At 44.2% G+C, this 25,771-nt stretch overlaps 1 protein-coding gene across 3 annotated transcripts in view; it reads right to left on the bottom strand.

The window, feature by feature from the left end:
• Positions 1 to 25,771, bottom strand: part of LOC141103740 (vitellogenin-1-like) — a 232,430-nt gene that overhangs the window by 101,085 nt on the left and 105,574 nt on the right. For all 3 annotated transcript variants that reach the window (XM_073593683.1, XM_073593682.1, XM_073593684.1), the window contains exons 21-22: positions 12,962 to 13,181; positions 7,272 to 7,462 (exon numbers count right to left, since the gene is read on the bottom strand). In XM_073593683.1, the coding sequence (XP_073449784.1) occupies positions 7,272 to 7,462; positions 12,962 to 13,181 (411 nt within the window). The remainder of the gene's footprint in view (positions 1 to 7,271; positions 7,463 to 12,961; positions 13,182 to 25,771) is intronic.

The raw sequence follows: 25,771 nt of genomic DNA, 5'->3' as shown, positions 1-25,771 counted from the left end.
AGGTCCCAGAAAGCTGCTGGATCATTCACAAAGCGCAGAGTGGCTTGCACATGTGCAGTGGGGAGCTGGCTATGAAGCTGCAAGCAGTCACAGCTGGCATCCCAAAGTAAACATGCCGGTGCCTGGACCTGAAGACTGTCGAAGTGCCAGCTCAAGCGAGGACAGTACTGGATTCCTGGACAGGTAAGTGTCCTATTCTTAGTCCTCATGCACACGGACGTTTTTACAGCTGCTTTTTTGAGCTTTTTTTTCAGCTTAAAAAGGCATGTCTATGTTAGTCTATGGCTTCATGCCCACCTAGGCGTTTTTGAGCTGCAAGTGGCATAGGCGTTTTTAAGCTGTAAAAAAAACCCAGGACCAGTGGGTTCTGAGAGACGTTTTTCAGCTGTAAAAACGCTCTAACGCTGAAAAACGCTCAAAAACGTCATTCACCAATGTTTTTTAGCGTTTTTGATCCATTGAAAAATAAAAAAAATAAAAATTTTGAAAAAAAAAAACGCTCAAAAACCCTAACGTGGAAAAACGCTCAAAAACGCTCAAAAACGCTATTGCAAAAACGCTGAAAAAAGCTGAAAAAAGTTAAAAAAAAATCACTGCAAAGATACTGGCGTTTTCATAACGTTTTTTTTAACAGCCTGTGTGCATGAGGGCTAAAAGGCAGCAGCTACAGTACTTGTAGCTGCTAATGTTTATTTTTTTGTTTTCAGGGTGGAGAACCACTTTAATTGTATCAAATGGTTTGGGGGGCATCTATATTATTTTTAAAGATTTTTCTAGATATACTAGACATATAAAACATATCAGCTTATGATGAAAAAAAAAAATCATAGTCATAATTACATTTTCAAAATTCTTCTTTCTGTGCATAATTTATATATTTAGATGGGAGCTACTATATTTGCTTATTATCTATGCTTCCTTTTTGTGGTACTACACAGTAGCCATGCTTTACTGCTTTTACAATGCAAGGCTATGCTAGGAAAATAACATGAAAAGACAGACATGTGAACATAGGTTAAAATTAGTAAAGGTTTCCTACTCTGACATCTATCCAACACAGGCAGCCAAGTATAGGTGAATGCCTTATACACAAACACACACATATACTGGTGTGAGCTGGAGCATACCTCCATCTCACTTAATTTTTTAAACTTGTTGGGCTTTCTAATTGGAAAGCCCAGCACTAGCTACTTACTTCTTGTCAGGTTGGTTTAGATTTACTAAAACTAGTGCAATCATAATCTGGTGCAGCTGTGCATGGCAGCCAATCAGCTTCTAACTTCAACTTGTTGAATTAGCCCACGTTCATCGGGCCATTTTAACATGTGATATGACATGTCAAATCGCCAGGTATTGCTGGCAACGGCACCATCCGAATCCCAAAAGTAGTTCCTGCACTACTTTTGGCGACTTCGGGGGTGATTAGAATAGACATCTGTGCATGAACCAGCACAGATGTCTGTCAAATCACCCCCCGGAGTCGGACTGCATTGCCGGTTTGAAATTGTGTGAGTTCAGCTGAACTCGCTCGATTTCAAACCCGCCCTCAGTGTGAACCTGGGCTTAAAGTGGATCTAAAGTCAGAAGTTTTTTTTTTATCTTAATGCATTCTATGCATTGAGACAAAAAACCTTCTGTGTACAGCAGCCCCCTACCCCCCCCCCCCCAAATACTTACCAGAGCGCCATCTCAATCCAGTGATGTTGCACAAGAGTGTCGGCTGTCCGAGACTCTCCCTTCCCATTGACTGAGACAGCCAAAGTCAGTGAGCCAATGAGGAAAGAGAGGGGGCAGGGCCAAGCCATGGCTATGTCGCACTCAGCAGGGGGGAGGGGCCAGGAGTGTCAGCGAGGGACCCGAGAAGAGGAGGATTAGGGCTCCTCTGTGCAAAACCACTACACAGAGCAGGTAAGTATAACATGTTTATTATTTTTCAACAAAAAAAAAAAGACTTTAATATTACTTTAAGCTTTAGCAATAAAAACTGGAAACTGATCGATTTCTATGCAGAGTTGCACTCGATTCTTCACTTTCCAGTTTTAGTAAATAACCCCCCACTGTGTCAAGTATTTAGGGTGACAAATTAAATTGTGTTGTAAACTATTTAGGACAGTCCTGTTTATGCTAGGTGAGATAGAGGGGTATATTCCTTCTTTAAGCCATTTACTGGCCTGTTTAATACGTTGTATGATCTCTATTTCTGTTTTTGGGCTGTTTCAGCACATCAGCTGTTATGTAAGACTTCAGAATGCTGGTGTTGTTATCTATAACTTGTCACATTTACTATTTACATAATTGCAAAGAAATCAACATAAAAAAAATAGACTTTCTTTCTTTTTAACTGGACATAATAAATGAAGAAGCAAAAAGGGGTTAATTTACTAAAGGCAAATACACTGCGCACTTTACAAAGTGAAGTTGCGCTCTGCAAGTGCAGTTCTCTCCAGAGCTTAGTACATGAGCAGAAACTCTGCTGACTTCCATCATCCAATCATAAGCAAGAAAAAATGCTGTTTTTTTTTATTTTATTTTCCTTGCACGTGATTGGGTATTGTTTGCAAAGTGAAGCTTTACCTCATTTACTAAGCTCTGGAGCAACTGTACTTGTGCAAAGTGCACAATCTATTTGCCTTCAGTAAATCAACCCCAAAGTCTGTAAACTGGTAGCATCTAATGAATACATAATTATCAGAATATATGAAATGGCGTTAAATCCAAAAAGTGCTCACATACAAAGATATACTGTAAAACCTTTGTTTGAGAGTGTTTTGCAAGACAAGCAACATTTTTTTTGTAATAAATTTTGACTTTATAAAGAAGCAATGTCTTCATATACAAGTAGCGTCATGTCACAACTGAGTATAAAAGAGAAGAGAGGCGCCTCTAAGTGTAGTAATATGGTTAAATTTAATGAAGGAACAACATTTAGCAACTGATATGGTTGATATTTAAAACTGGCACATCTAAGTATGCAGGCACCCGGGGTAAAGCTGTCCACATAGACCGTCCTCCGCACCGCCATCAACGTCATACCTTTCATGCTGCGCTCAACGAGCACTTGAAGCCTCGCTTTTAAATCCCTCTACTTCAGGGTAGTCTTCCCGGTCACGATTGCAGACCGACAGCGGTGAGAGCCGGTGTTCTGCCGAGAAAGTTCCCCCGCGACGGATAAGGACTCCCCTGTACTGCGCAGGTGCAGTGCTTGCGCAGTACGAGCCGCCGAAAATAGCCGAAGCCGAACAGCTGACAGTCAGCTGTACATGGCGCCTGTAACATAGCCCCTCGCGGGCTCACTTCGCTCGCCGCGCTTCGAGCACGGCCTCGCTTCCCTCGGCATAGTTTTATTCAAACTCTATGTCCACTTGGATTGAACTTGGACTCAGTGTGCAGGTGCTGTGTAGAGCTGCCGATCAGCTGTTCGACTTCGGAGTCTTTCGGCGGCTCCGTAGCCGTTCGTACTGCGCAAGCGCAGCGCATGCGCAGTACAGGGGGGTCCTTATCCGCCGGGGGGAACTTTCTCAGCAAGACACCGGTGGTGCAGAGGACGGTCTATGTGGACAGCTTTACCCCGAATGCCTGCATACTTAGATGTGCCTCTTTTAATCATCAACCATGTGAGTTGCTAAATGTTGTATCTTCAATAAATGTAACCATATTGCTACACTTAGAGGCGCCTCTCTTCTCTTTTATACTCTGGAGCTCCTGCTGGATAATCCCCTTGTGAAGGCTGCATTTGTGGATGGACATTTTATGGTTACACAACCTATCACATGGCTATAATCTTTTTATATAGACTATAAACTGAAAGACCTATAAATAAATGATTGTGGAACGAATCCTCTGAGTTTCCATTATTTCTTAACCGCTTCAGCCCCGGAAGAATTTACCCCCTTCCTGACCAGAGTGTTTTTTGCGATTCGGCACTGCGTCTCTTTAACTGACAATTGCGCGGTCGTGCGACGTGGCTCCCAAACAAAATTGATGTCCTTTTTTTCCCCACAAATAGAGCTTTCTTTTGGTGGTATTTGATCACCTCTGCGATTTTTATTTTTTATGCTATAAACAAAATAAGAGCGACAATTTTGAAAAACGCATTATTTTTTACATTTTGCTATAATAAATATCCCCCCAAAAAAACATTTTTTTTCCTCAGTTTAGGCCGATATGTATTCTTCTACATATTTTTGGTAAAAAAAAAATCGCAATAAGTGTTTATTGATTGGTTTGCGCAAAAGTTATAGCGTTTACTAAATAGGGGATAGTTTTATGGCATTTTTAATAATAATTTTTTTTTACTAGTAATGGCAGCGATCAGCGATTTTTATTGTGACTGCGACGTTATGGCGGACATGTCGGACATTTTTGACACATGCTAGGTGAGATAGAGGGGTATATTCCTTCTTTAAGCAATTCACTGGCCTGTTTAATACGTTGTATGATCTCTCTTTCTGTTTTTGGGCTGTTTCAGCACATCAGCTGTTATGTAAGACTTCAGAATGCTGGTGTTGTTACCTATAACTTGCCACCTGCTGTCTGTAAGTAATAAATATGAAAACTAGTTTCTGGAACAAAATATTCGCTATGATTCGAAAAGTCTCGGGTCTTCCTATTACTAAATCTTCCCAAGTGGCATTACTCAATGCACCAATTCCTAAGACAACGAAACACTCTCAAAAGTTGATATCCTTCATGTTGTTAGGAGCTAAAACCACCATAGCTAAGGCCTGGAAGCAACCCACAGTGTCATTCCAGGCAGCCAAAAGAAAGATTTCATGGATTATGTCCCAAGAAAAAACGGTCAGCTCTATGACGGACACCACCAAATCATTCGAGGCAACATGGGAGCCCTGGGCTAGGCATTTAGGCATTTCCCTCATCCCTGGTATTCAACCGAAATAGTCAAGTTGAATTCAAAATAGGAATAAAAAAAAAAAAAAAGGAAAACAACCTGGACTGGGCACACCTATACTCAACCATCCTAACGTTCTATTTCTCTCTTCTTTCCTTATTCTCTGTCCTTTCTTTCTGTTAGTATAATGATTTGATATCACATTCGCAGTGTTTCAGTAATACTTAACTCACTAGTTTGCAATATAATAGAATTTCTTAAGTAGCCATCAGACTTTGAATAGTGTGTTTGAGTCATGGATTCAAAACGGACTATTGCCAGATAAATGGGAGCTACTGAAGGGGCCTGATGGCTTTTCTAGTAGTCCCTATCTTTACCTCAGGGGCCAGTAAGGGTCCCGGGAGATCCTTAACATTTTCCCTGGAGATGGGGGGGCTCCTGACACAGTGCGATCTCCTGTTAGGGGTGTTAGGATTGTCAACCCACACAGGGAACATAAGACTCAGCCTTCCCTACTGTTACTATAGCAAATATAAGTTGTTTTGAATGTCGATTTAACAGATTTGTACTTTTCTAATATCAATCCCTTATTTGCACGGGATTGGTCAGTATACCTTTGGATTTAATTTCAATGTACTGCACTGCTCTTAAATAAAGCTTTACTTTAAAAAAAAAAAAAAAAAAAAGAAAACTAAATATATGTCACATTTACTATTTACCTAATTGCAAAGAAATCAACATAAAAAAATAGACTCGGCCGCGACGTCATCTGGCTCCTCCAGACGCATTGCGTCACTGAAACGTGACTTTATCAAGGGATAGTCCAAAGAGATAGATACACTCCACCAATGCACTTATTGGTGGAATGTATCTATCTCTTTGGACTAAGCACCGGATTGCATGAGTAATTTTTCAATACTGGATTTTGAAGCTACCCTTTTGCTTGCACATGATTGGGTGAAGGAAGTTTAGATCTCCTAGCACTCTCACTAAGAACTATAATTTTTTTTTGATATTCACTCTTTGTTTTTTCACTGGACTTTTTTTTTCGCTTAACATATTGTGTTCACTTTTCAGTATGTTAACATTTTTTCATCAACTATGTTATTTTCACTTATTTCACTGGATTTTGGCATATTGCAGTCACTCCTAAATGACATTTATCAACTGTGTTATTGTTTGCATTTATGTTTATACAGGGCTTTTTTTCTCAGAAAATAGGTGCAGGAACTCCCTCCTCCTGAGTCACCCTTCGTCTCTGCCCCCTACCCACCTCTGAGCACTGTCTCTTGGCTCCAACCCCTACCCACTTCCCAAAATCATCCCTTTTAGCGAACACAAAACCAAGTTTCATTTTGTGCCACAAAGTAATTTGTACGGAATTTGATAGACCCCCACCCCAGCAACAGTAGACCCTCCAGCAACAATAGATCCCCCACACAACAACAGACCTTCCCCCCCGCAACATAATACCACCCCAACAACAATAGACCCCACCGGCAACAACAGATCCTCCAGCAGCCAGCAACAGTAGACCTCTCCCTCAATAGTAGCTCTTTCCCAGTAACAGTAGACCTCTCCCTCAATAGTAGATCTTTCCCAACAACAGTAGACCCCCTGCCAGCAACAATAGACCTGCCCGATAACAATAGACCCCCCCCCCCACACAAAAATAGACTCCCAACAAAGACAATAGATCCCCAGCAGCCAGCATCAATAGACCCTCCAGCACACCCCAGCAATCTTTGCCAAAAAATACATTCAGTTGTGGAGGTGCCGGAACCTTGTTCCCACTGAAAAAAGCCTGTGTTTATATATATATATATATATATATATATATATATATATATATATATACACACATATATATATATATATTTATATACATATATATATATATATATATATATCTTTGTATGTGAGCACTTTTTGGATTTAGATTTAGCGCCATTTCATATATTCTGATTATTATGGTCTATGTATGTGGTGAGACTACAAGGAATAGCAGCTTTATACTTGTTCTTTCCTTCTTAATACTTTTATTTTGTAGTTGTTTTATCAGACACAGAGTAGTGCACTAGTTATTCACCCTATTTGACACCTAAGGAATACACCAGCTCACACCAGACATTTCTGCTAAATTAATTTAGAAGTCAAATTACTGAATCCCAGTATTCACAAACTCAATTTATGAGTTTTTTTTTTAACTAAGCTTGTACATGCATATGCTAATATGACATTAGACTGTAAGCTCCTCTAGGGCAGAGACTAATATGAAACATGTATATACTCTGTAAAGCATCATATACTATATCATTGCTACATAGATAAAGGAAATAAATAAATGAACACAGAGTTACATTGCTCTAATCAGTATTCAGCAGGATTGGCTTAACCTAAAGGTGTTTGTTGATAGACTTACCTTTTGCGTAATCTCACTTGTGCCAAGAATCTTCTGCAGCTTTGAAAGAGCCATGCGGTCTATTGGGTTTTCCAGCTCTTGTATTCCACCGTCAGCTCCACGAACATTAACTGAACGCACCATTTTCATCGTTGCCCCAGGCCCTGCTTGAAATTCTATTTGTATTTTCTCGACTGAGGCACCCGTGTGCACTAGAAAGAAGAACACTTACTGGTTTAATTATTGAAGAGCCTGCAACTCAATACACCTTTGTATAGGTCTGTTTGGCATAAAAGCAAATCTCTTGAAAATTGGGTATTTTGTTTTTTAAGTGAATGTGCCTCAATTGATATGGACTTACTTATTTTAAACTTGTTATAATTGCTCTAAAACTCATTACTGTGAATTCAACTGCGGTGCGTTTTTCGGTCGGTAATACTGTATATTGCTAGTTTTAAGTTATTTTTGTGAGCCGAACCTCACCTTCAACTTTCTAGCAAGTTTGCTAGAAAAGTCTTGTCTTTTTTGTACAGCCATTTTACAGATTAGTGCACCAGGATCCTTTTACATTTATGCATTTCTTACCTTCTCCATTTATTTATGGTAATTAAATGCTGAATTCGATCCATACAAGACTGAAGTATATGATCTACTGAGGATATTTTTAACATTTTATGTCTAAGCAGGCCTTTTTTTCTCAGAAAATAGGTGCAGGAACTCAACCATAACCCCCAAAACCCCCTCCCCCCACACACACCCCCTCCAAACCACAAATACTTAGTGGTTATGGTGAAATCATACTAATAGTGAGAGGGTCTTAACCACTTCAGCCTCGGAAGGATTTACCCCCTTCCTGACCAGAGCACTTTTTGCGATTCGGCACTGCGTCGCTTTAACTGACAATTGTGCGGTCATGCGACGTGGCTCCGAAACAAAATTGACGTCCTTTTTTTCCCACAAATAGATTTCTCTTTTGGTGGTATTTGATCACCTCTGCGATTTTTGGCGCTATAAACAAGATAAGAGCGACAATTTTGAAAAAAACGCATTATTTTTTGCTATAATAAATATCCCCAAAAAATATATAAAAAAACATTTTTTTTCCTCAGTTTAGGCCGATACGTATTCTTCTACATATTTTTGGTAAAAAAAAAATCGCAATAAGCATTTATTGATCGGTTTGCGCAAAAGTTATAGCGTTTACAAAATAGGGGATAGTTTTATGGCATTTTTTTAAATAATTTTTTTTTTTACTAGTTTTGGCGGCGATCAGCGATTTTTATTGTGACTGCGACATTTTGGCGGACACATTGGACATTTTTGACACATTTTTGGGACCATTGGCATTTATACAGCAATCAGTGCTATAAAAATGCACTGATTCCTGTGTAAATGACACTGGCAGTGAAGGGGTTAACCACTAGGGGGCGGGGAGGGGTTAAGTGTGTCCTAGGGGAGTGATTCTAACTGTAGAGGGGATGGGCTGTGTGTGTCAGTACACTGATTTCTGCTCCCGATGACAGGGAGCAGAGATCCAGTGACACTTGTCACTAGGCAGAATGGGGAGATGCTGTTTGCAACGGCATCTCCCTGTTCGTCCTCTCCGCGAGGCGATCGTGGGTATGCCCGCGGCGATCGAGTCCGCGGGACCTGCGACCTGACTCACGGAGATCGCGGCGCGCGTGCGTGCACACGGCAGCAAATACAAAGTAACGTACGGGTACGTTACTTTGCACAGCCGTTCCATTCTGCCGACGTATATCTACAGGAGCCGGTCGAGAACTGGTCAAAGGGGCATTACATTCCAGGAGTGCATTATGTATATAGTGCAGAGTTTGGTAGGGTTACACACAGAGTGCAGAGTTTAGGGTTGTGCTACATATATAGTGCAGAGTTCCGGGGTGCGCTACACAGAGGGCAGAGCCTTCCTCCACGGCTGCTTATCTTTGCATCGTCCATCCACATCTCACCTTCCCCCCTCTTCTTCCCTAGTACCTCCCTGTACACTGGCGGTGGCTCCGCCTCTTTCATTTGCAGGGAGATCATCCAGTGGGGGTGTTAGCATCCGCACTGCACCCGGGCACCTACATCTCCCAGGTCCCCATCTTGCACTCATCTTCCAGGTCCCCATCCTGCACTCATCTTCCAGGTCCCCATCCTGCACTCATCTCCCAGGTCCCCATCCTGCACTCATCTTCCAGGTCCCCATCCTGCACTCATCTCCCAGGTCCCCATCCTGCACTCATCTTCCAGGTCCCCATCCTGCACTCATCTCCCAGGTCCCCATCCTGCACTCATCTTCCAGGTCCCCATCCTGCACTCATCTCCCAGGTCCCCATCCTGCACTCATCTTCCAGGTCCCCATCCTGCACTCATCTTCCAGGTCCCCATCCTGCACTCATCTCCCAGGTCCCCATCCTGCACTCATCTCCCAGGTCCCCATCCTGCACTCATCTCCCAGGTCCCCATCCTGCACTCATCTTCCAGGTCCCCATCCTGCACTCATCTCCCAGGTCCCCATCCTGCACTCATCTCCCAGGTCCCCATCCTGCACTCATCTCCCAGGTCCCCATCCTCCACTCATCTTCCAGGTCCCCATCCTGCACTCATCTCCCAGGTCCCCATCCTGCACTCATCTCCCAGGTCCCCATCCTGCACTCATCTCCCAGGTCCCCATCCTGCACTCATCTCCCAGGTCCCCATCCTGCACTCATCTTCCAGGTCCCCATCCTGCACTCATCTCCCAGGTCCCCATCCTGCACTCATCTCCCAGGTCCCCATCCTGCACTCATCTCCCAGGTCCCCATCCTGCACTCATCTCCCAGGTCCCCATCCTGCACTCATCTTCCAGGTCCCCATCCTGCACTCATCTCCCAGGTCCCCATCCTGCACTCATCTTCCAGGTCCCCATCCTGCACTCATCTCCCAGGTCCCCATCCTGCACTCATCTCCCAGGTCCCCATCCTGCACTCATCTCCCAGGTCCCCATCCTGCACTCATCTTCCAGGTCCCCATCCTGCACTCATCTCCCAGGTCCCCATCCTGCACTCATCTCCCAGGTCCCCATCCTGCACTCATCTCCCAGGTCCCCATCCTGCACTCATCTCCCAGGTCCCCATCCTGCACTCATCTTCCAGGTCCCCATCCTGCACTCATCTCCCAGGTCCCCATCCTGCACTCATCTTCCAGGTCCCCATCCTGCACTCACAGAAGTCTGGCTCAGAAGCCAGACTTCTGTGTTTACAAGTGATAGTGGTGAGTAGGGAGCAAAGGGCCTGAGCCAAAGGCGGTGGAACTGAGTTCCACCAAGTTCCAGCTGAAAAAAAGCCCTGTGTCTAAGCACCTTATGGAACATCTTGTTGCAGCCCTTAACATTGTATGTGACATTGGGGGAGAGTTACTAAAACGGGAACACTCAGAATCTGATGCAGTTGTGCATGGTAGCCAATAAGCTTCTAACTTCAGCTTGTTCAATTAAGCTTTGACAATAAAACCTGGAAGCTGATTGGATTCTATGCAGAGCTGCACCAGATTTAGAACTCTTTAGTTTTAGTAAATGACCCCAGTGACACCATGCAACCATATTTTCCTTCGGTGCTCCTCATGCAGGGCTCCTTTGGCCATCTCATTCTGAGGGAAAACATTGTTGACATTAGTCCTTAACATATACAGTATCTCACAAAAGTGAGTACACCCCTCGCATTTTTGTAAATATTTTATTCTATCTTTTCATGTGACAACACTGAAGAAATGACACTTTGCTACAATGTAAAGTAGTGAGTGTACAGCTTGTATAACACTTTCATGACTAAGCCTATTTCTGACATTTGTTTTTTTACAAGTTAAAATCCATATTTTTTGCTACAAAATTACTTAGAGCCCCCAAACATTATATATATATATATTTTTTAGCAGAGAATCTAGAGAATAAAATGGCGATTGTTGGAATATTTTATGTCACACGGTATTTGTGCAGCGGTGTTTTAAGTGCAACTTTTTGGGAAAACGGACACTTTCATGTATTTTAAAAAAACCAAACAGTAAAATTAGCCCAATTTCTTTGTATAATGTGAAAGATGATGTTACGGCGAGTAAATAGATACCAAACATGTCAGGCTTTATAATTGCACGCACTCGTGGAATGGCGACAAACTACGGTACCTAAAAATCTCCATAGGCGATGCTTTAAATTTATTTTACGGTTACCATGTTAGAGTTACAGAGGAGGTCTAGTGCTAGAATTATTGCTCTCACTCTGCTGATCGCGGCGATACCTCACATGTGTGATTTGAACACCATTTACATATGCGGGCGCGACTTCCGTATGCGTTTTCTTTGCTGCGCGAGCTCGCGGGGACGGGGGGCGCTTTAACAAAAAATATTTTCTTATTTATTTTATTTATTTTTATATTAATAAATTGTGTTTAAAAAAAAATATATATATTTTTTGATCACTTTTATTGCTGTCACAAGGAATGTATACATCCCTTGTGACAGTAATCTAAAAGACCCCTGATCCCTCCTTTGCACTTCAAAGTATTCAGACCGCCGTTTTCGGCGATTCTGAATACTGTGTATTTTTTTTAAACCGGCGCCATTGGCAGCCGAGTAAACGGGAAGTGACGTCATGACCTCGCTTCCGTGTTTACGATTAGGAGGCTGGAACGAAGCTGCTCATGGCTTCGTTCCAGTCCGTCCACAGCCGCCTGAGGCAGCTGATTGGTCACCGGGCCTCCCGATGGAACAGGAGGCCCGGTAAGAGCGGCGGGAGGGGGGGTGTCCCCTCCCGCTCCTCCGGTATAACAGCCGAGTGGCTTTTAGCTGCATCGGTTGTTATACCTAGATAGTCGATCGCCGGCTCTAAAAAACAGTACCTGGATAATGCCTGCAGCTGCGGGCATTATCCCGGTATAACCCCGGAAATCCGAGTACGCACATCTGCGTACGCTCGGCGGGAAGGGGATAGCAGTGTTTATAAAAGATATAATAAAATATTTACAAAAATGTGAGGGGTGTACTCACTTTTGTGAGATACTGTGTATATATAAATTATTTATTTATTATTTATTTATTTATATTTATTTTGTTCATAAACGACCTGGAGGATGGAATAAACAGTTCAATCTCTGTATTTGCAGACGATACTAAGCTAAGCAGGGCAATAACTTCTTCGCAGGATATGGAAACCTTGCAAAAAGATCTGAACAAATTAATGGGGTGGGCAACTACATGGCAAATGAGGTTTAATGTAGAAAAATGTAAAATAATGCATTTGGGTGGCAAAAATATGAATGCAATCTATACACTGGGGGGGAGAACCTCTGGGGGAATCTAGGATGGAAAAGGACCTGGGGGTCCTAGTAGATGATAGGCTCAGCAATGTCATGTAATGCCAAGCTGCTGCTAACAAAGCAAACAGAATATTGGCATGCATTAAAAAGGGGATCAACTCCAGAGATAAAACAATAATTCTCCAGCTCTACAAGACTCTGGTCCGGCCGCACCTGGAGTATGCTGTCCAGTTCTGGGCACCAGTCCTCAGGAAGGATGTACTGGAAATGGAGCGAGTACAGAGAAGGGCAACAAAGCTAATAAAGGGTCTGGAGGATATTAGTTATGAGGAAAGGTTGTGAGCATTCCCATAGACACACTCCTAAACCTTGTGGACAATTTCCCATACACACACACATATATATATATATATATCTTACCTGGCTTAAACAGCACTTTCACAGAATGATCTCCAATTATGTGATAAAGAGGGCAGCTTCTGACAAAGGCAGCCGTCAGGCTGTTTTTAATGAAACAAACTTGAAAACCCAAATCCCCAGCCTTGGCGCACACCGATACATCGGACAACTGTGGACGCCTTCGCGGCTGCTCCGACCAATACGCGTTCTCTTTGCTCAAAACTTCGTCAGAAAACTTTCCCTGTGAAGTGAAGGGATAAAAACACCATTATTTTGCCCTCTCAATGCAGAACTAAGTATGTTTCAAATGCAATTCAGTGTTCTTCAATGAAACACTTCTTAAAATCCATGCAAGATTCCCCGCTGCTACTTTGTATTTTTTTGTGTAAGTGACCTAGGATTTTTCTCTTCTTTATTTTTTTAAGTGCTTTTCAAGCCTGTAGTCGCTCACAAGTCTGTTATTATGTTCTGGAGAAAACTAGTGGTTTTGTTCAGGGAGATTGATTGAAAATACGTTCTAAAAAAGTTTAAAACAAATCTTTGTAAGGGCTTCACGTCGTCCGATTCCCGATGTAAATCACTGCCTACTGATTAGCGAGCTGAGCTTCCAGAGTCTAAGATAATGTTCCCGCTTAGGCTCCCAAACCTTATAGAATTTGCAGGTAGATAAAAAGATATCGCCTTACAGAAAAGTCACTTAAACAATGTCTTTACCTTTCTTTCTCCACAGGCTATTGTGAACCAGGTTTAGAACTACTGCTATCATTACAGGAGACCTGTCATAAAAGACATATTGGTAGGCTAATTTGCTCCTGACTAAATTGGCCCCCCTCGTATATGTATGTATGCATGTGAGACAGGGACCCTACATTGTAAGCTCCTTGGGGGTAGGGACTAATATGAATGTGTATAATAAGTAAAGTGCTGATTTGTCAGTGCTATATACAGTGCCTTGAAAAAGTATTCATTCCCCTTGAAATTTTCCACATTTTGTCATGTGACAACAAAAAACATAAAATCATTTTAATGGGATTTTTATGTGATAGACCAACACAAAATGGCACATAATTGTGAAGTGGAAGGAAAATGATAAATGGTTTTCAATTTTTTTAAATAAACAAATATCTGAAAAGTGTGGCATGCATTTGTATTCAGCCCCCTTTACTCTGATACCCCTAACTAAAATCTAGTGGAACCAATTGCCTAATTTACTAAATAGAGTCCACCTGTGTGTCATTTAATCTCAGTATGAATACAGCTGTTCTGTGAAGCCCTCAGAGGTTTGTTAGAGAACCTTAGTGAACAAACTCCATCATGAAGGTCAAGGAACACACCAGACAGGTCAGGGATAAAGTTGCAGAGAAGTTTAAAGCTTAGGTTATTAAAAAAATAATCCCAAGCTTTGAACATCTCATGGAGCACTGTTCAATCCATCTGAAAATGGATAGAGTATGGCACAACTGCAAACCTACCAAGACATGGCCATCCACCTAAACTGACAGGCCGGGCAAGGAGAGCATTCATCAGAGAAGCAGCCAAGAGGCCCATGGTAACTCTGGAGGAGCTGCAGAGATCCACAGCTCAGGTTGGAGAATCTCTCCACAGGACAACTATTAGTCGTGTACTCCACAAATCTGGCCTTTATGGAAGAGCGACAAGAAGAAAGACATTGTTGAAAGAAAGTTTGCAAGAAGCCATGTGGGGGACACAGCAAATATCTGAAAGAAGGTGCTCTGGTCTGATGAGACCAAAATTGAACTTTTTTGGCCGAAAAGCAAAACGCTACGTGTGGCGGAAAACTAACACTGTACATCACCATGAACACCCCATCCCCACCGTGAAACATGGTGGTGGCAGCATCATGTTGTGGGGATGCTTTTCTTCAGCAGGGACAGGGAAGCTGGTCAGAGTTGATGGGGAGATGGATGGAGCCAAATACAGGGCAATCACAGAAGAAAACCAGTTAGAGCCTGCAAAAGACTTGAGACTGGGGCAGAGGTTCTCCTTCCAGCAGGACAACGACACAAAACATACAGCTATAATTGAATGGTTTGGATCAAAGCATATTCATGTGTTATAATGGCCCAGTCAAATTCCAGACCTAAATCCAATTGACAATCTGTAGCAAGACTTGAAAATTGCTGTTGATAGACGCTCCCCATCCAATCTGACAGAGCTTGAGCTATTTTGCAAAGAAGAATGGGAAAAATGTCACTCTCTAGATGTGCAAAGCTGGTAGAGACATCTCCAAAAAGACTTGCAGCTGTAATTGCAGTGAAAGGTGGTTCTACAAAGTATTGGGGGACTAAGTAGGGGGACTGAATACAAATGCACACCACTTTTCACATATTTATTGTAAAACAATTTGGAAAACCATTTATCATTTTCCTTTCACTTCACCATTATGTGCCACTTTGTGTTGATCTATCATAAAATCCCAATAAAATACATTTATGTTTTTGATTATAACATTAAAAAAGGTGGAACATTTCAAGGGGTATGAATACATTTTCAAGGCACTGTAAATACCTGTAATAATAATGACTTTTCTTTGGCTTTACCAATCTGCATACTCTGGCTTTTCTCCTCATACATGCACATCATGTCTCAGAGCTTGTCTCTGTGCGATGTCACCAGCCCCAATTTGGTTTTTGCGATCACAAATGCTTACTCATATATCACAGCCTAATGCATGACCGTCCTTTGGAGGGTTGCCTGTTGGGCTGTCTGTCGCCTAACATGCCATCTCAGCTCCCGGAAAAGATGTTCTCCATGTGGGGACACTCATGACCCTCAGTGCCCTTATCAATTGCACATGGATACCCTAGATATCTTGCATGTGCACACGCTTGATCCTGATGAGTGACATCAAGTCACGAAACGCGTTGAGCTAACAGATGTCATGTTCAAATCGTATACTGTATCCTACCATATCATTGTGAATTCTGTTCATGCATTATGTATTTGATTATATTCCAATCATGTGTTATCAAATTTTGGGCTTTTCTATATGTATCATGTGCTATCCATTTTTTGGATTATTTATGAATTATGTACTTATGTATGAAATAAAGTTTTTCATTCAATATTTTACTCTTTGCAGGTATTTAATTACATGTATAGTATATACATTTTCTTTCGAATATGAATTATTATGAGACAAATGTCCTACTCTTTTACACATATTATAGATATGTTAATTATAACTCCACACAACACTTGACCCTCCACGTACTTCATTTAAAATCCCACTTCCTTGTTCTCCTTTGTATAATCTGCATACTAGGTTTAGGCCAGTTATACTGAAAGCAACAGAAGTGGCTCCACATAATGCAAGGCAACTGGCAAATTGTAGCCATGTGTTGCTGTCAGGACAAGTTTACTTTAACCTCTTGCCGACCATGTCACGCAGGTATACTGCGGCACAATGGCTCTCCTGGGTGAAATCCCATAAGGGTGCGTCCTATCCGTTCTCGGCCACCAGAGGGTGCACGTGCCTACTGTGGCGCAGGGGACCCGATGCGCGTGGCTGGCGGGTGCGGTCGCCACTGGCCATGCACGATCGCGTGCACGAGCGCCAGCACACAAATCCCTGTGCTGTCAGAGGAGAGGAGCCATATCATTTCTTCCTAAGTAGGAAAAACGATATGGCTTCTCTCCTAGTCACTCCCATCCCCACACAGTTCGAACATGCTGAGGGAACACACAGTTAACCCCTTGATCGCCTCCTAGTGTTAACCCCTTCCCTGCCAGTGACATTTACACAGTAATCAATGCATTTTTATAGCACTGATCGCTGTATAAATACCAATGGTCCCAAAAATGTGTCAAAAGTCTCTGATCTGTCCGTCGCAATGTTGCAGTACCGCTAAAAATCGCAGATCGCCGTCATTACTAGTGAAAAAAAAATAGTAATAAAAATGCCATAAATCTTTCCCATAGTTTGTAGACACTATAGGGGTTGATTTACTAAAAGCAAAAAAACTGTGCACTTTGCACAGGGCAGTTGGCCTCTGCAAGTGCAATTGCTCCAGAGCTTAGTAAAAGAGGTAAGGCTTCACTTTGCAAAGAGTAACCAATCCCGTGCAAGGAAAATTAAAAAAAACTGCATTTTTGCTGGCACATGATTGGATGATAGAAGTCAGCAGAGCTTCTGGTCATTTACCAAGCTCTGGAGCAAGTACTCTTGAAAAGGGCAACTGCACTTTGCAAAGTGCACAGTCTTTTTCCCTTTAGTAAATCAACCCCTGTAACTTTTGCACAAACCAATCAATATACGCTTATTGCGATTTTCTTTTTACTAAAAATATGTAGAAGAATATATATTGGCCTAAACTGATGAAAACATTTTTTTTTTTTTAAACTTTTGGGGGATATTTATTATCGTAAATAGTGAAAAATATTGTTTTTATTTTTAAATTGTCGCTCTTTTTTTGTTTATAGTGCAAAAAATAAAAACTGCAGAGGTGATCAAATACCACCAAAAGAAAGCTCTATTTGTGGGAAAAAGGACGCAAATTTTGTTTGGGTATAGCGTTGAAAGACTGCGCAATTGTCAGTTAAAGTGACGCAGTGCCAAATTGTAAAAAGTGCTCTGGTCAGGAAGGGGGTAAAATCTTCCGGGGCTGAAGTGGTTAAAAAGAACTTGTGCTGCAGTAGCTATTTTAAACCGAACTCCAAAAAAACCTCCCCCCAAATCCCCCCCCCCCCCCCCCCAAAACCGCTACCCTTTTTGTGGATCCTACTAGCTATAATATATTGTGTTTTAATACTTTACTTAAGTCCACAGGCTGGTCACATGACATTGCAGAAACCTCCTCATCTTTGGCTGTTTTCCAAGTTGGACAGTATATGGCTATGCTGATGCACAAATAAAGAAGTCAGGCGACCGCTCTCTGGTCACCATGGTGACCCCCCCCCCCCCCCGAGTATGTCCTCAGTCTTCCAGGTTGAGGGACGCTGGCCATCATTCTGTCCGGTAGACATTATAGGCAAAGACATTATTAGGCAAGGAAGAAGATGGCCTGGGGGTCAGTCCTGGATTTAGACTGGGCTCACAGTGTGGGCGCAGCCCGCAGCATGGAGTGCACAGCGCCCCGGTTCACTGTTTCAGCTCCAAATTATGTCCGAAATTTTTGCCTGAATTCAGACCTGAAACAGAGCCAAAGACGCACAGGACCCTTCTGCAGTGCGCACCGCGGCCACCCCAGGGATGTGTGAACTGGCTGCATTGAGAGCCGGTCACACTCTCCTGTCATGCGAATTGGATGCGGGGAAACCTGCTTCCAATTCGCATAAGTGTAAACCCAGCCTGAAGGTTAGTACTTGACAAACTTTTTTTATTTTTTCTTCTTTAACTGCTTGCTGCCCGCAAATGAAGGCGGATGGTGCGGCTCTCGTTCTGGGACGCCTTCATATGGCGGCGTCCCAGAACGGCCGCTCTCGTGCGCCCTCGGGGGAGCGCAACGTGCCGATCGCGACCGCGCCGTGTTGCTAGGACACGGCGCAACCTCGATCTCTGGAAAGAGCCGTGTCCGCGGCTCTTTAACCATGTGATTAGCTGTGTCCAATCACAGCCGGTCACATGTAAACAAGGAGGTGCTGGTAATCGGCTCTCCTCGCCTCACACTGACAGAGTGTTTTGGCGAGGAGAGCTGATCAGCGGCATCTCCACGCCAGGGGACATGTAGAAATGTAATCATGATCATGTGATCATCAGTCCCCTGATTACCATATTGCAAAATAGTGTCACAATTCAGTGCCCACCATTGCCCACCAATGCCAGCTATCAGTGCCCACCAATGGCAGCAATCAGTGCCCACCGCTGCCCACAAGTGCCACCAATCAGTGCCCATTAGCAATGCCAGTCAGTGCTGGCCATCAGTGCCGCCTATCAGTGCTGCCCATCAATGCCCATCACTGTTGTCAATCAATGCCTATCAGTAATGCCCATCAGTGTCACCCATCACTGCCCACCAGTGCCGCCTATCAGTGCCCACTAGTGCCACCTATCAGTGCCCACCAGTGCCACCTATTAGCTATTAGTGCCCATCAGTGCCACCTAACAGTGCCCATCAGTGCCGCCTATCAGAGCTCAGTGCCACCTATCAATGTCCATAAGTGCGGCATATTAGTGCCTCCTCATCAGTGCCACCTAATCAGTGCCCATAAGTGGCGCCTCATCAGTGCCCACCAGTTCAGCCTATCAGTGCCGCCTCATCAGCGCACATCAGTGAAGGCGAAAAATTACTTAGTTACAAAATTTACTGACAGAAAAAACGTAGAAAACATTTACTTCTCAAAATTTTTGGTCTTTTTTTTTTTTTTTTTTGTAAAAAAAAAAAAAAAAAAAACAGCAGTGATTAAATACCACCAAAAGAAAGCTCTATTTGTGTGGAGAAAATTATAAAAAAAAATTGTGCCCGGTAGGCAAGTGGTTAACACAGGTTGGGGAGCCTTTTTTGAGTAATAAAAGTTGAGCTGAGAGTTGAGCTTTAAGGGCCCATTCACACCAGACACTACATTAAAACACAGCGGCTGGTGTGCGTTGTGGTACCGGCAGTGCTGATGCGCCAATCCCGGTGCATTGCACTGTTCACCTTTTTTTTTTAAAACAAACTTTATTGAAATGTCCCACAGTGACATTTCAGAAATTGCTATCGACGGGCATGCAGTCAGACAGGACTTTTTTTTCAGCGCACACCACTGCAACACATTGATGTGAACTGGCCACACCAGAGACAAGACATTTTTCATTGTCTAATGCCCCGTACACACGGTCGGATTTTCCGATGGAAAATGTCCGATCGGAGCGTGTTGTTGGAGATTCCGACCGTGTGTGGGCTCCATCGGACATTTTCCATCGGATTTTCCGACACACAAAGTTTGAGAGCAGGAGATAAAATTTTCCGACAACAAAATCCGTTGTCAGAAATTCCGATCGTGTGTACACAAATCCGACGGACAAAGTGCCACGCATGCTCAGAATAAATAAAGAGATGAAAGCTATTGGCCACTGCCCCGTTTATAGTCCCGACGTACGTGTTTTACGTCACCGCGTTTAGAACGATTGGATTTTCAGACAACTTTGTGTGACCGTGTGTATGCAAGACAAGTTTGAGCCAACATCCGTCGGAAAAAATCCATGGATTTTGTTGACGGAATGTCCGAACAAAGTCCGACCGTGTGTACGGGGCATTACAGTGAGGGTGCAGTGGGACTGCACTGGAATTTACCCTTAAAATGATCTCATGACTGATTACAAAAAAAAGAAAAACACTTTTTAATTAAAGTTGGACTTTAACAATTATCAGTCATTAACCACTTCAGCCCCGGAAGATTTGGCTGCTGAATGACCAGGCCATTTTTTGCGAAACGGCACTGCGTCGCTTTAACTGACAATTGCGCGGTCGTGTGACACTGTACCCAAACAAAATTAATGTCCTTTCTTTCCCACAAATAGAGCTTTCTTTTGGTGGTATTTGATCACCTCTGCGGTTTTTCATTTTTGCGCTATAAACAAAAGAAGAGCGATGATTTTGAGAAAAACACAATGAGGGTTATTTACTAAAGGAAAATCCACTTTGCACTGTAAGTGCACTTGAAAGTAAAGTCGCTGTAGATCTGAGGAGGACATGCAGGGAAAATAAAAAACAGCATTTTAGCTTGCACATGATTGGATCATAAAATCAGCAGAGCTTCCCCTCATTTCAGATCTACCCCTTAGATTTAGAGTGACTGCACTTCCAAGTGCACTTTCAGTGCAAAGTGCAAAGTGGATTTTCCTTTTGTAAATAACCCCCAATAACTTTTGCTTTTTTGCTATAATAAATATCCCACATTTTTTATGAAAAAAACAAATTTTTTCCTCAGCTTAGGTCGGTATGTATTCTTCTACATATTTTTGGTAAAAAAAAAAAACGCAATAAGCGTATATTGATTGGTTTGCGCAAAAAGTTTTTATTTTTATTTTTACTAGTAATGACGGCGATCTGCGATTTTTATCGGGACAGCGATATTGCGGCGGACAAATTGGACACTTTTGACACATTTTTGGGACCATTGACAATTATACAGCGATCAGTGCTAAAAAAAAATGCACTGATTACTGTATAAATGTCACTGGCAGGGAAGGGGTTAACTGTGTTCCATGGGTGTGTTCTAACTGTAGGGAGGATGGGACTGTCTAGGAGGAGAGAGAGATCGGTATTCATACTTAGTATGAACACACGATCTGTCTCTACTCCCCTGTGAGAACCAGGATCTGTGTGCTTAGATGCACAGATCCCGGTTCTCGCTCTGTCACGAGCGATTGCGGGAGCCCGGCGGTCATCGCGCCCGCCGAGCACATGCATCGGCTCCGTGCACACGCCGCGCGTGCGCCCCTAGTGGCCAAAAGGCGAAGCGACGTAAGGTAACGTCGTTTCACCCAAACGTGCCATTCTGCCGCAGTAAAACTGCAGCAGCTGGTCGGCAAGCAGCTAATTTTGCATTTGTAATAATCTGAATCTCCACTGTGATAACTGGGGCAGCCTTATGTCTCATAAATTATTTGTTTTTTTTTTTTAATTATTCACCTTTTCATACTCTCCCTGTCAGATTAGAGGTGTCAGCCTGTATGGTTATCCTATCTGCTATTTGACCTTGGTGCTGATTACAGGCTCTGATAAAAGAAACTGTCATATGAAAACTTCCTAGATCCCACATACAGCAACACATTTCACTTTATTAGAACTGGGATATACATAGTGTCAGGCTAAGCAGTTATCTACACAGCTGACGAAGCCTGTGTCCACATCTATAGGTATTATGTATGTATATAGAATAAAACATAATATATCAGGGCCACAGGGACAGGCCCACTGCCCCAAATCAGAAGCTATTGCTTGCGGCTTTATTTCATCACTGCAAGGTGTTTGGTCCCTGGTGCTCCATGTACTAAATTTCCCAGGCAATGTAAAAATGTTTGCTTTGTTTTTCGTTCAAAAGGATTCCATTGACCTTTTAAGATAATATATACCCAGCTCAGCACAAACCACTTTTATAAAAGAGTGTACATTGAAGGCTTGGTGGGAGATGAAGAGACATACAAATATGACTTATTGGTGGTCTCATACCCCCTTGGTTTCTACATTTTTCCATCTATAGTTTCTACATTTTCCATTGTATGGGGTGCTCGCCCTATATAACTGTGCAGGTTTTTTTCAGCATCCCAGAAAGCACAAAGTCAGGTTGCAGGTTCAAAAAGAGGATCTACCAGGACTAGCATTCAAGGGTTGTGAGGGGTGGGGACCATGCATGTCAGCACTATCATCATACATTTTATATTTTTGTTTTATAGTAGACAGTGGCAGCTGGTGCTGAACTTTTTTTTGGGGGGGGGCGGAAAACAAACCCCTCCACAGCATGGTCCCCCCGCATTCACCCCTCCACAGCATGGTCCTCCCGTATTCACCTCTCCACAGCATGGTCCCCCCGCATTCACCCCTCCACAGCATAGTCCCTCCACATTCACCCCTCCACAGCATGGTCCCCCCACATTCACCCCTCCACAGCATGGTCCCCCCACATTCACCTCTCCACAGCATGGTCCCCCCACATTCACCTCTCCACAGCATGGTCCCTCCACATTCACCTCTTCACAGCATGGTCCCCCCGCATTCACCCCTACACAGCATGGTCCTCCCACATTCACCCCTCCACAGCATGGTCCCCCCGTATTCACCTCTCCACAGCATGGTCCCCCCGCATTCACCCCTCCACAGCATGGTCCCTCCGCATTCACCCCTCCACAGCATGGTCCCCCCACATTCACCTCTCCACAGCATGGTCCCCCCACATTCACCCCTCCACAGCATGGTCCCCCGCATTCACCCCTACACAGCATGGTCCCCCCACATTCACCCCGCCACAGCATGGTCCCCCCACATTCACCCCTCCACAGCATGGTCCCTCCGCATTCACCCCTCCACAGCATGGTCCCCCCACATTCACCTCTCCACAGCATGGTCCCCCCACATTCACCTCTCCACAGCATGGTCCCCCCACATTCACCCCTCCACAGCATGGTCCCCCCACATTCACCCCTACACAGCATGGTCCTCCAACATTCACACCTCCACAGCATGGTCCCCCCACATTTACTCCTTCACAGCATGGTCCCCCCGCATTCACCCCTACACAGCATGGTCCCCCCGCATTCACCCCTACACAGCATGGTCCCCCCACATTCACCCCTCCACAGCATAGTCCCTCCGCATTTACCCCTCCACAGCATGGTCCCCCCACATTCACTCCTCCACAGCATGGTCCCTCCGCATTCACCCCTCCACAGCATGGTCCCCCCACATTCACCCCTCCACAGCATGGTCCCCCCACATTCACACCTCCACAGCATGGTCCCCCCACATTCACCCCTCCACAGCATGGTCCCCCCACATTCACACCTCCACAGCATGGTCCCTCCGCATTCACTCCTCCACAGCATGGCCCCCCCCCGCATTCACCCCTCCACAGCATGGTCTCCCTGCATTCACCCCTACACAGCATGGTCCCCCCCATTCACCCCTCCACAGCAAGGTCCCCCCACATTCACCCCTCCACAGCATGGTCCCCCCACATTCACCCCTCCACAGCATGGTCCCCCCACATTCACACCTCCACAGCATGGTCCCTCCGCATTCACCCCTCCACAGCATGGTCCCCCCACAATTACCCCTTCACAGCATGGTCCCCCCACATTCACTCCTCCACAGCATGGTCCCTCCGCATTCACCCCTCCACAGCATGGCCCCCCCACATTCACCCCTCCACAGCATGGTCCCCCCACATTCACCCCTCCAAAGCATGGTCCCCCACATTCACCCCTCCACAGCATGGTCCCCCCACATTCACCCCTCCACAGCATGGTCCCTCCGCATTCACCCCTCCACAGCATGGTCCCCCCACATTCACCCCTCCACAGCATGGTCCCCCCACATTCACCCCTACACAGCATGGTCCTCCCACATTCACCCCTCCACAGCATGGTCCCCCCACATTTACGCCTTCACAGCATGGTCCCCCCGCATTCACCCCTACACAGCATGGTCCCCCCACATTCACCCCTCCACAGCATAGTCCCTCCGCATTCACCCCTCCACAGCATGGTCCCCCCACATTCACCCCTCCACAGCATGGTCCCCACGCATTCACCCCTCCACAGCATGGTCTCCCTGCATTCACCCCTACACAGCATGGTCCCCCCACATTCACCCCTCCACAGCAAGGTCCCCCCACATTCACCCCTCCACAGCATGGTCCCCCCACATTTACCCCTCCAAAGCATGGTCCCCCCACATTCACACCTCCACAGCATGGTCCCTCCGCATTCACCCCTCCACAGCATGGTCCCCCCACAATTACCCCTTCACAGCATGGTCCCCCCACATTCACTCCTCCACAGCATGGTCCCTCCGCATTCACCCCTCCACAGCATGGTCCCCCCACATTCACCCCTCCACAGCATGGTCCCCCCACATTCACCCCTCCACAGCATGGTCCCCGCACATTCACCCCTCCACAGCATGGTCCCCCCACATTCACCCCTCCACAGCATGGTCCCTCCGCATTCACCCCTCCACAGCATGGTCCCTCCGCATTCACCCCTCCACAGCATGGTCCCCCCACATTTACCCCTCCACAGCATGGTCCCCACGCATTCACCCCTCCACAGCATGGTCTCCCTGCATTCACCCCTACACAGCATGGTCCCCCCACATTCACCCCTCCACAGATTCCTCAGCTTCTCCTCCCGGCCAAACCCGATCCGCCTCCTGTCCTGATTGGCCGGGAGGAGAAGCCGGAAGGTAATAGCGAATATTAGACATATGCACTGCCAAAAAATTTGTTGTTTTTCTTTTGTTTGTTTTCGTTTCATCCGTTTTTTTTTTTTTTTTTTTTCGTTTATCGGATCATTCGTTGTGATCTGCATTCGTTATTTCGATAATTCGTAACTTCGGATGAATTTGTATTTGTTACGTTCACTAACAGTTAGCCAAATTTTAAGGGACATTTCAATACGTATAATTTAATAGTTTATAACTATTATTATAGTTGTTACTATTAATAAGTAATAATAATGATAATTTAAAAACTATAATAATGGTTAATAATTAAATTATAATAGAAAATACATAAAAACAAAATTATCCAAATGTTTTTTGCTCTTTCGGATTTTTCCAATTTTTATTCTTAATTTCGGATTTTCATTCTTTCTGATTTTCAAATTTTTGTTCTTTTTAATTTTCCTTCTTTAAGTACATTTTTCTTTGTAAACATTTTGCCAAATAGTCTTTTGTTCATTCGAATGCTTCCGGATGCACGAATATGCCGACTTTTGACGAAAAACGAATTCGGAACAAAATGAATTGCACATGTCTAGCCAATATTAATTCACTATTGTCACAAGTGGGTAGGTTTGGGGTGCAGTACTCTGCGCCTCGAGCCCAACCTTTTTCAAGCCCATTACAGTCTCAGGCTCTAATTATGTGCTTGGAAAAGAAAAAAAAGAACTCATACAAAACGGATGAGTCCGGCGTCCTGCATCCATCCCCATATGAAAACTAGGGGGGCGCCGCCCCTGCGCCCCTAATGGACCGGCCGGCTAAACTTTCTTTTAAAATTTTGGATAGCACTGAAACCTCACTGTATTTTATATATTTTTTTTTGCTGTCTGTTCCATTGGTGAAATTTCTCTTCAATTCCTGTTGAAAACACATAAGTAGGTTAGAGGAAATCTCTCCAAAGTAAGGGGAAATTCCCCATTATTTTTCCCCCGCCGGTGCTCCTGGC

This window comes from Aquarana catesbeiana, linkage group LG07 (assembly GCF_042186555.1).
Source record: "Aquarana catesbeiana isolate 2022-GZ linkage group LG07, ASM4218655v1, whole genome shotgun sequence".
Lineage (NCBI taxonomy): Eukaryota > Metazoa > Chordata > Amphibia > Anura > Ranidae > Aquarana > Aquarana catesbeiana.
This window is presented reverse-complemented; position numbering and strand designations above follow the sequence as displayed.